The sequence below is a fragment of the Lucilia cuprina genome, chromosome 3, assembly GCF_022045245.1.
Source record: "Lucilia cuprina isolate Lc7/37 chromosome 3, ASM2204524v1, whole genome shotgun sequence".
In the NCBI taxonomy this organism is placed as follows: Eukaryota; Metazoa; Arthropoda; class Insecta; order Diptera; family Calliphoridae; genus Lucilia; species Lucilia cuprina.
Genome location: NC_060951.1, coordinates 38240006 through 38251165, shown reverse-complemented (window position 1 = coordinate 38251165; position 11160 = coordinate 38240006). Strand labels below are relative to the sequence as shown.

Genomic DNA, 11160 nt, shown 5'->3' with positions numbered 1-11160 from the left:
TTTTATATTTAAAACCCAAAAGGATAGTAGTCCTGACACTATTGCAACTGATTCCGCAATGATTGAAAATTTTCAAATGCTGTGGGTCTGAAATTTTGTGGTAACGAGAAACTATTAAAAACGGACATCAGAATTTCGGTTTTTTAGATTTAAAACCCAAAGGATAGTAGTCGTGACACTATTGTAGAGAGAATAATCAGAAAGGAATATGATTGACTTAAATTGGAAAACGTTGCGAAAAAGAGAATGTATTAGTGTACATTAGAGTGCTCAAAAAAAAAACTAAGTTTCGAATTTTAGACCGCCCCCCCCCCCCTAAAATTGTTCTGCGGGTTATAAAAATAAGTCGTGTAAAAAATAAGGTCAATAGGACTACGTTAACTGGAGCCGCAACGGCTCTGAAATTTGAAGATGCATTTACAAGGGGAAAATATGCAATTTTTTCAGTTTTCACAAAAGTTTTGTCATTAAAAAATTTGTTTTGCATTTTATTGTCAAAGAATCGTAATGTACGCAGAATTAGCGTTACAAAAAGATAAAAAACACAAAAATTGGTTGAAAAATGTAAAAGTTATTAAAAATTCCCCAGACCATTATCGTGTCTCAGAGCACTGAATTCGAAATGTGATCAAAAAAATATAAAACATATTTTTGAAAATATTCTAATAAAACAATTGTATTACTTAAAATACATCTGTAGTTACTTGAAAATGAGTTTTTGTCCTTATAGAATAACGTAAACCTGTTCTCAGCTATGGTCGAAAAAATTTGATATTTTTAAGGTTCGTTTCAAAATTCAAATTTTATTTTTTTAATACTTTGTTAAACAAATTTCAATATTTTTGGGAGAACTCATAGGAATTTATGGACAGCAGATTAGAAAATTAAAAAAAAACAGTAAAAAATTAGGTCAATACCTCTTATAGTTTGCCTGTAACTGCAATTTGAATTCAGCGGATTTCGAGAAAAACCCATTTTTATGTAATATTTTGCAAAATTAACCTTTTTATTATATTGTTGTGTATTTTAAATGGAACCTTTTGTAAATTTATTAGTCCACATATTTCTAAATAAAAATCAAGAGTTTCATGCAATTTGGACGCCATTAACCCATAAACTTTAAAGGTCAAAGGTCAAATTTTGCAATATTTGCAATTTTTGATGGAAATTAGTGGAAATTTTTTCTATTTTTAGGAAGATTATCATAAAACTTAAAAAAATTATTTATTAACAACCGATATTTACAATAATAGTGAAAAAAAAAACAAATTTACCCTTAAACGGCCTTGGGATTAAAATGACCCGGATGTTTTAAAAACATGCCAATTTGGACATATTACAAAAAAAACCGTTTGCAATCCCATAAATGAACCTTATTGAATTAAAATGAACCTTAATAATGCTTTAAATATGGCCTCAACTCTTTTATCAACGTCATTAAATCTGTGAATATAGTTATTTTATTGACGTCAAGTGTGAATGTCCCTATATGCAGTCAATCAGTAAGTAATACTAAGGTTAATTTAATTTAAAAAAATCACGACAAATTACAATGTTATTAATAAATCATAAAATACGATTGCACTACTCTTGCAATGTGCATGACAAAATATTGAATCCCTTTCCAAAACAATCATATGCAAAATTAATAATTTAAAAAAAATTATTATATGAATTTCAAGTGATTAACTTTGATTTTATTTGCAGCAGAATTATTTCCAAAGAAAAAGTTGTAAGAAAATGTCTGCGATTAAAGTAGCGGTTATACTATGGAATATTTTCCATATAGTTTTTAGCAATGATTTGAATATCGGTAAGATTGAAGAGTTTAAAAAATACTTTCTTAAAACAAAAAAAATCGCTGGATTGAAAAGCTTTTGCTTGTTGATTTTGATTAAGAAGGTCCTTAAGCAATGAATTAAAAATAAGTATGTTTTCAGTATTTTGGGTAGAAGCTGTTCAAAGGGATATATACTCAGATATTGCGGCCGCTTTAAAGGAAATTGATAATTTACATTTAGAGTCGGAAATAACGGATGCGGTTATGGTTGTGGAATCGATGGATGGAGATGATGCGGATGAAGACAATAATAGAAATATGAAAACTTGTAAGATCTAAACTTTCAGTTGCGAGTAACTACTTATCTATATAGTGAAATGATCAAGACGGAAATTATATTTCCAAACTATATACTTAACACCGTATTGAGTATCTCGGACTTAATTAATACAAATTTGAAAAATCCATTCGAAATACTCAATACTTTATCAAGCGTTAAATGAAATTTTCTGAAATTTGTTGCTAAGATTTTATTCAAATACGATTTGTAGTTACATCTAACTTCAGTTTAAATATAACCTGTTTAAAGTATTTCAATACTTTCCTATCTTCAGTTTGCGATATTCTATCAACTTTAGAAGTATCGATTATTTTGGATTTTACCTATCATCCTTGGAATCAGGGCTTGGAATATGTACAAGCCCGTAATATACCCTATTTACGAGTGGATCGTATGCTTAAACCTTTCCTGCATGTTTTTAGTGAATTTCTACAACAAAAGGGTGGCAATGATGTAGTATTAATTACACAAAATGAACAGGATAGAATTGAGGCTCTGCTGCAGGTGGTAGAGGGTTATCCATTTCGAACGCTGATAATGAACGCTGCCGATAGTAATGTAGATATTGTGCAACGTTTAAAAGATTTACGACCAAGTCCATCGTATTATGCGATTTTTGCTAAGGGTACAAATATGAATACAATTTATGAGAAGGTAAGTCTCTGTAATTTTACATAGTACAAAGGTTTGGATTTCAGAACTATATAGATTTAAATTTTAAAATAATTTTGGGTTCAGTCTCTACTCTGTTCTAGTTCTGTTTAAGTCCTGTTGTAGTTCTATTCTATCTCTGTTATAGTTCTGTTCTAGTTCTGTTATAGTTCTGCTTTAGTTCAGTTCTAATTCATGTAAAGTTCTGAATAATCTATAACCATTTGTAGCTCTCCGCCGGTAATGTATTTTTACGTAATCCCGAATGGCATTTAATCTATTTGGATACCAAGGATAGAGTTTTCAAATATAAAAAACAAGTGGAAAAAGCCAATAAATTTGGTTTAAATCCCAGATCCATTTGCCGATCCATGCAAATGAAAGATGCCTATTGTTTGAGTGGTTTTACTGTAAGTTTTTTTTTGTTTATTATTAAAAACTTATAATCTCATAATGATCTTGTAATTTTAAAGTTGCAAAGAGCTTTACTTTTGGACATTTTTCGCAGTTTAATTGATATTAGACAATCGAATTTGGATTGGCTGAAACCTTTAAATGTCGAGTGTAATGTCACCACCAGCGAGGAAACAGATCAATTTGTTCGGCCAAATTTTGATATTTTAGATCATTTTAGTGTTACTAATTTTATGACTTTTGCTACCGCAAATCCTTCCAATCAATTTGATGACGAAGTGGATGTAATACCACCTTTAACGTTTAATGTAAATATAACCATAACTTTCTATTCGAGTGAACATGATGCCGTTACCGATTTAGCTAATTGGCAAAATGGGGAATTGAAAAAACTTATACCAGCTATAACGCCGGCTAAGAGATTTTTTCGAATAGGTACAACAGAGGTAAATATCGTTGAAAATCCATTATTGTAAAATTATATGAAATTTCTTTAAACTTTCATTATCTATAATTCTAATCTCAAATTTTGCAGGCCATTCCCTGGAGCTATCATCGTCGCGATGAAAAAACTGGAGAAAAGATTTTCGACTCTAATGGCAAACCCATTTGGGAGGGCTTTTGTATCGATTTCATTGAGACACTGGCGGAAAAATTAAACTTTGAATATGAGCTCATAGATCCGGTAAAGGGAAAATTTGGTAAACGTGATCCTGAGACCGGTACTTGGGATGGTATTGTGGGAGATTTGGTAAGCGGTGAAACAGATATGGCAATAACAGCTCTGAAAATGTATTCGGAACGAGAGGAAGTTATTGATTTTATAGCACCGTATTTTGAACAAACTGGCATATCGATTGTAATGCGTAATCCGGTAAGACAAACTTCACTATTTAAATTTATGACCGTCTTAAGATTGGAGGTATGGATGAGTATTATTGCTGCACTTGTGGCTACTGCTGTTATGATTTGGTTAATGGATAAATATTCACCGTATAGTTCGAGAAATAATAAGGATGCTTATCCGTACCCCTGCAGGTAGGTGAAAAAGTGTTGTTGTAGTTATTCACATATGTATTAGTTTTATTTAAGTTTTGTTCAAGATCAGTTTTAGTTTCTATGACAGTTCAAGTTCTAGTTCAATGCTAATTCACTATTTCAGTCCAAAATTAACCTCAAATTTTAAATTATCCTTTTAAAAAACTTAACAAATTGTTTCAATTTAAAAAATTGGATTAATTTTGAACTTGGCTTTATTAAGACATGAAATATACCCTACACCACTATAGTGGGGAGGGTATTATACGTTTGTGCTGATGTTTGTAACATAAAAAAAAATTGGTCCAATACCCAACTTTAAGTATACCGATCGATTCAGAATCATTTTTTGAGTCGATTAAGACACCTAAACCATGTGCGCAATTTTCAAGATAATTTGATGAAATTTGGACCAAGCTTGTTTTTTGGCACAGGGACGAAGCCTATTGAAAATGGTCCATTATTTCACCTAGCCCCCATACAATCGTACCTCCCGATTTGAACTTTTTATGCCATAATTACGTCAAATATTCTACTACCTCTCTAAAAATTGGTACAAATAAGTTTTATATAAGTATAAATGACACTGCAGATTTTCGTAAGGATCGGCCCTTATTTGACCCTAGCCCCCATACAAACCGCCCTTCAAAAATGTCTTAAACGTCTAAAATTGACTTGTCACCATTTGTATCGCAATGAAACTCAACAAAACTAACTGTTATTTAAAAATATATTCTTTTCCCAAATTTACCGAGGATCGGCCCATATTTGACCTATATAAAGCCTCATTTAGAATTTTTAGTTTTTTATCAATAAATTGCTTAAATATTTTGGAATTATGGTAATATTCAACATAAAAGTTTCTTTATAAAAAATACAATTTTTTTTTAAATATACTTATGGTGTAGGGTATTATATGGTCGGCCATGTCCGACTATACTTTCCTACTTGTTATTATTAGATCAAAAGGAATTTGACCTTTGAACCTATCTATTTAAACACCTATTTTAAATATATTTCATTTATTATCAAAATTTCCAGAGAATTTACTTTACGTGAAAGTTTTTGGTTTGCTCTTACCTCGTTTACACCGCAGGGTGGTGGTGAAGCACCCAAAGCAGTATCTGGACGTATATTAGTGGCCGCCTATTGGCTGTTTGTGGTCTTAATGTTGGCTACATTCACAGCAAATTTAGCTGCTTTCCTAACCGTGGAAAGAATGCAGACTCCAGTGCAATCTCTTGAACAATTAGCTAGACAATCGCGTATAAATTACACTGTAGTCGATGGTTCCGATACGCATCAATATTTTATAAATATGAAATTTGCCGAAGACACACTCTATCGAATGTGGAAGGAGCTGGCGCTAAATGCTTCAAGAGATTTTCATAAATTTCGGTAGGTTTTTTTTTAAAGAATTATGAAAGTATTTCTTAAATTATTTTGTTTACAGAATTTGGGATTATCCCATAAAAGAACAATATGGTCATATATTATTAGCTATAAATAGCTCTATGCCTGTTAAAGATACTGAAGAGGGTTTTCGCAAAGTTAACGAACATATAAATGCTGATTTTGCCTTTATACATGATTCATCGGAAATTAAATATGAAATTACCAGAAATTGTAATCTTACCGAGGTGGGTGAAGTATTTGCCGAACAACCTTATGCCATAGCAGTTCAACAGGGTTCCCATTTATCGGTAGGCTTAGGCATTTTTCAATTTAAATTTGATTTCTATATTTTTCTTTAAATTATCTTAAATTTTAGGGCGAATTAAGCTATGCTCTATTGGAATTACAAAAAGATCGCTATTTTGAAGAGTTAAAGGCTAAATATTGGAATCATACTCGTGCCAATTGCCCCTTATCGGAGGAACAAGAAGGCATTACTTTGGAAAGTTTAGGTGGTGTTTTTATAGCCACCCTATTTGGTTTGGGCCTGGCTATGGTTACTTTGGCTTTGGAGGTGTTTTACTATAAGAAAAAATTACCCAAAACATCTGTTAAGGGTTCCGTGACACAAGTTAAACCTTTGGATACTTCTCTAAAAGGTTCCGAAATTTGGCATACGGAAAAGAAAAATCCCACGCCACCTCCATCATTTGAGACGGCTACATTTAGGGGTCGAAAAATACCTGATGGCATTACTATGGGTTCGGAATTTAAACCAAGACGCTTAGGTTTGTCTACACGTCGTCGTTTGGATAGTACTGATACCTTAAAGGATAGCAGTGAATTACCCGCCTATGTGGAATAGATGGAACTTTAATTAAATTTATTACTTTTTACTGCACTTTTGATTATTATGAGATAAAATTTTAGTTAATTGTTTCACTAGTTTATTGGAGTTTAATGGGATATTTAGTTTTCAATAAATGTAACGACATCGTTAAATGGACTTGCCGTTTCGGAAAATATTTCATAAACTGATTTGAATATATACAAAAGTAAACAGTTCTAACTTTATCCTGTAACTGACTGAAAAGTAAGACTTCGACGCCATCTGTCAGACACATTTAAAATTTTACTGGAATACTTCTCACGAACGTATATTTGAAATTCTTATGAGGTGTCACGGTTCCTGAGTTCATCGATAACATTGCTTTTTCATTTATATAGATAGATAGATAGATAGATAGATAGATAGATAGATAGATAGATAGAAAGGTAGAAAGATAGAAAGATAGAAAGATAGAAAGATAGATAGATAGATAGATAGATAGATAGATAGATAGATAGATAGATAGATAGATAGATAGAGACTTTGTGGAAGCCAATTATGGTCATATTACAGGAGTTATATTTGAATTTTCGGAATTTTCAGAAAATGAATTCCAAGGTTTGGGAATCTCTTAGGTTTGGGAATATATAGACTACATAGAGACGGAAAGTTATATATGAAAAAATTAAAAATATTAAATCGAAACTTATGCTGCGACTCAGTAAAATTGCTGAAATTGTAGATATGCATTTTTGGTAGTGATGGCAGTGGAAACCCTACTTGTGCCTAAAATATGCAACTCTGTGTATTTTCACATATGTTCATTTTTTTGCCAGAAAGTCTATACTAAAAGTCAATTTTTTATTATTTACTTTAAACGCAAATAAATTTAATCGTAAATATCTAAATAGGAAAAAAATAAAAAACAACGAAATTATAAAGAGCTTAAATTTGTGCCTAAAAAGTTATATAAATTACGAATTCTAAAATGGGTGATAATCAGGAAAAGGCCATGCAATTGATGGCCGAGGCTGAGAAAAAGCTGACTCAACAAAAGGGTTTCTTCAGTGCTCTATTTGGGTAATAAAGATCAAATTAGTAATTAGTTAGACAACAAAGAAATTGTTTGTGTGTGAAGATATGTTTAGAAATTTAATTTAAACAAGATGCAAATAATTAATATACAAAATATGGTGACTTTTTTATTATTAAGAAACTTGAAAGAAAGTGTTCAATATTTTAGATACCCTACGCTTAGCTTTGTTGACATGTTGGCAATCGATATTTTCAAAAAATACATAATACCTATGTTTTATGGGTTATCGATTATTTATGTTTATTTGTTTTTTTTTTTTTTGCTTTATAGTGGTTCCAATAAATTGGAAGAAGCTATTGAACATTACCAGCGTGCTGGTAATATGTTTAAAATGTCAAAAAATTGGACTAAGGCAGGTGAATGTTTTTGTGAAGCTGCTAATTTACATGCCCGTAATGGTAGTCGACATGATGCTGGAATAAGTTATGCTGACGCCTCAAATTGTTATAAAAAGGTATGTTATGAATCTTTCTGCTTACATTTCCTACTATTAAAATCCTTAATTGAATTAATTTACATAATAAATATTTCATTAGGTTGATGTTGAAAAAGCCGTCGAATGTTTATTAAAATCTATAGATATTTATACCGACATGGGACGTTTCACTATGGCCGCTAAATATCATCAAAGTATAGCGGAAATGTATGAAAGTGATCCCAATACTTTGGATAAAACCATACAACATTATGAACAAGCTGCAGATTATTTTAAGGGAGAAGAATCAGTTAGTTCAGCCAATAAATGTATGCTGAAAGTAGCACAATACGCCGCACAAATGGAAGATTATGAAAAAGCCATATCCATATATGAACAGGTAGGAAAGAGCAATACTTTTTTTTAAATATGAATTTTTTTATAAGTTTTAAACAAAAACCAGGTGGCTGCCACTTCCTTGGAAAGTTCTTTACTTAAATACAGTGCCAAGGAATACTTCTTTAGGGCCGCCTTATGTCATTTAAGTATTGATTTACTTAATGCCCAACATGCTATAGAGAAATACTCCAATCAATATCCAGCATTCCAAGATTCCAGAGAATATAAATTGATTAAGGTAATTTAGGTTTTTAATGAAAAAGAAGAAAAAAATTATTATTTTATTCTCTAGGTTCTTTGTGAACATTTGGAGGATCAAAATATTGATGGTTTCACTGAGGCTGTGAAAAACTATGATAGCATTTCACGTTTGGATCAATGGTATACTACAATTTTATTGCGTATTAAGAAAGCTGCTGATGAGGATCCTGATCTGCGATAAAAATCTTTTTTTTTTAATTTCTTTATTTTACATGAAACATTTATCGTAACCTTTTATTTAATTTGTTGTTTTTTTGTTTTTGTATACAAAAGTAAAAGAAAATTAGAAATTATTATATAAATTTATAATTGTAATAATAAAAATAATAAATAACTGGGATCAGCTGGTCTTGATTTAGTGTCCAATACTAGTGTCCAAAAGCACAAAAAATAAAGTTTTTTTTTTTAGTTTGGGATTTAGTAGAGCTAATAGAGTTTTTCCGAATTTTACAAACTCTTAAAGGTCGGGCTAAAGACTTGTCCGATGTCCAAACTATAGTCCTGCCCATAGTGAAGACAATAGTCGTTAGTCTAGACTTGCTTAAAGTTCAGACTATAGTCCAAATTATTGTCTTTTCTATATTTCACACTCGACTTGTCCAGATTAGAGTCTTGTCTATAGTCCAGATTATGGTATTGTCTATAGTCCTGACTATAGTCTTGTCTATATTCCAGACTATAGTATTGTCTATAATTCAGACTAGACTTGTCTAGATTTGAGTCCTGTCTATAGTCCATTCTATAGTTTTGGCTTTAGTCGTTTCAATAGTCCATTTTATAGTCTTGTCTAAAAGTCTAGACTATAGAGTAGACTTTACTCTTCTCCATAGTCTAGACTATAGTCCCGATTATAGTATTGTCTGCAGTCTAGACTATGATCATGTCAATAGTTCAGATTATGGTACTGTCTATAGTCCTGACTATGGTCTTGTCTATAGTCGAGACTATAGTATTGTCCACAGTCTTTTATATAGTCTTGACTATATTCCAGACTATAATCATATCTATAGTCCCGAATATAATCCTGTCTAAAGTGCATACTAAAATCTTGTTTATGACCTTGCCTTTGGCCTAGTCTTGTCTATAGTCCAGAACATAGTCTCATCAAAATTTCCTTAATTCCTAGATAATTTTTTGTTATTTTTAAAAAATTAATGTAATTTCTTTGCAAAAAAATCAGTTCTTTCTTTTTTTTATCAATTTATTACAGTTAGAAACAATAATATTAATCGATAACTTTATTTACACTCATGTTATCATTTTCTACCACACCCTGTGTTTCTATTTTGACAAACAAAAACTCTCATCTCTAATTATTTTACTCATTATGATTATGTCATTTTTGACATTCCATTAAAAACAACTAGTAAGAATTTCTATACAAAACAGAATAGACGATATGATTTTTTTGTATTAACATCGCGCAGTGATAATAAAAAATTAAGTGGAAATACAAGTGAAAATACAAAAAGAAAAACAATCAAAAGAAAATTCCTGTACAGGGAAATTTTCATAGAATGCAAAGAAAATCTTAAAAAAAGAGAGTGAAAATTGTTAAAAAAGCTACTAAAGGATATTTTGCAATCAAAAGCTGGGAAACTTTCAACCAGAAAGGACGCCTAGTATTCTGGCTGCGAATAAAATAGCTCCAACCATTTTTTTTGCGTTTAGATTAAAGCAGACAAAAGTTGTATCAAAGTTTTTTGCTATTTGATTTGTGATTTGATGATGATATTTTTTTTTGTCTGTGGTGTATAAATAAGTTAAGTGTTAAATAAAAGTAAATCTTAAAAATAAAAAAAATTAAAATTTATGCAAAAAGTTAAATAAAATCTTGAAAAAAATGTTAATTTAAATTGAAATGTAAAAAAGAAGTGTTATGAAAAAAATGTTTACTAGAATAGAAATTAATTAATTAATTGTAGTAGTAAAGTGTATTGTATTTTTTTGCTACTGCTAATATTAAGTGTTTTTGTGGGTTAACTTAATTCTAAATAATTAATGAGCCACCACTACCACACAGCCAACTATAATTATTATTTAATAAATTAAAAAAAAATTCTAAAAATACCTATATTTGTTCCAAAAAAGCAAACAAAACAAAAACTACAAAACAAATTGATAAAAAGAAACATTTGTTAATATTTTTATTAATATTATCCCCCGTGACCCAGTTGGAATATTTGTCGTGTTCCTCAACCTTTCTCAACAACTAACTAACTGTCTGGTCCTATTATAGAAATGGCCAACAATAGTTCGGGATCTAGTGTGGGCTCGGCAGCAGCTGCTACAGGCGTGGCAACTATGCCCGGTGTAAGTGGTGCTGTGGCTGCTGCCTTAAATAATTCCTCGAATAGTGATTTATGGCGTGAGTGTGTTGATTGGCTTACTCGCTGCCAGATCATACAACCAGATCATATGGCCAATGCTCCCACCTCGGAAATAAGAGTCTTAGCCCTGACCTTACGTGATGGTGTGTTGTTGTGTAATTTAGTTATGCACTTGGATCCCACCTGCATGGATGCCAGTCAAATGAATAGGC

General features: G+C 31.1%; 3 protein-coding genes across 3 annotated transcripts in view; all 3 read left to right on the top strand.

The window, feature by feature from the left end:
* Window positions 1-1851: 1851 nt before the first annotated feature.
* On the top strand, window positions 1852-6602 carry LOC111680584 (glutamate receptor 1). The gene is made up of 8 exons (XM_023442252.2): window positions 1852-2108; window positions 2395-2774; window positions 3002-3181; window positions 3245-3631; window positions 3721-4223; window positions 5265-5621; window positions 5677-5926; window positions 5995-6602. Exons 1-8 carry the CDS (start codon window positions 1931-1933, stop codon window positions 6481-6483), a joined length of 2724 nt encoding a protein of 907 aa, XP_023298020.2. The 5' UTR covers window positions 1852-1930; the 3' UTR covers window positions 6484-6602.
* A 681-nt stretch (window positions 6603-7283) lies between these two features.
* LOC111680588 (alpha-soluble NSF attachment protein) lies at window positions 7284-8855 on the top strand. Its single transcript, XM_023442255.2, has 5 exons — window positions 7284-7527; window positions 7814-7997; window positions 8080-8358; window positions 8422-8595; window positions 8650-8855. Exons 1-5 carry the CDS (start codon window positions 7436-7438, stop codon window positions 8797-8799), a joined length of 879 nt encoding a protein of 292 aa, XP_023298023.1. The 5' UTR covers window positions 7284-7435; the 3' UTR covers window positions 8800-8855.
* Window positions 8856-9998: 1143 nt separating this feature from the next.
* Window positions 9999-11160, top strand: part of LOC124418999 (protein vav-like) — a 7516-nt gene continuing 6354 nt past the window's right edge. The window contains exon 1 of the mRNA XM_046947067.1: window positions 9999-11158. Coding sequence (XP_046803023.1) covers window positions 10860-11158 — 299 coding nt within the window. The 5' untranslated portion in view covers window positions 9999-10859. The remainder of the gene's footprint in view (window positions 11159-11160) is intronic.

Excerpts from the sequence above, each read along its gene's own strand:
- LOC111680588 (XM_023442255.2), top strand. The coding sequence starts at position 7,436 with ATGGGTGATAATCAGGAAAAGGCCATGCAATTGATGGCCGAGGCTGAG. Across the intron at positions 7,998-8,079 it reads CCTCAAATTGTTATAAAAAG|GTTGATGTTGAAAAAGCCGT; the intron begins GTATGTTATGAA and ends ATATTTCATTAG. Across the intron at positions 8,596-8,649 it reads GAGAATATAAATTGATTAAG|GTTCTTTGTGAACATTTGGA; the intron begins GTAATTTAGGTT and ends TTTATTCTCTAG.
- LOC111680584 (XM_023442252.2), top strand. The coding sequence starts at position 1,931 with ATGTTTTCAGTATTTTGGGTAGAAGCTGTTCAAAGGGATATATACTCA. Across the intron at positions 2,775-3,001 it reads TGAATACAATTTATGAGAAG|CTCTCCGCCGGTAATGTATT; the intron begins GTAAGTCTCTGT and ends AACCATTTGTAG. Across the intron at positions 5,927-5,994 it reads AACAGGGTTCCCATTTATCG|GGCGAATTAAGCTATGCTCT; the intron begins GTAGGCTTAGGC and ends CTTAAATTTTAG.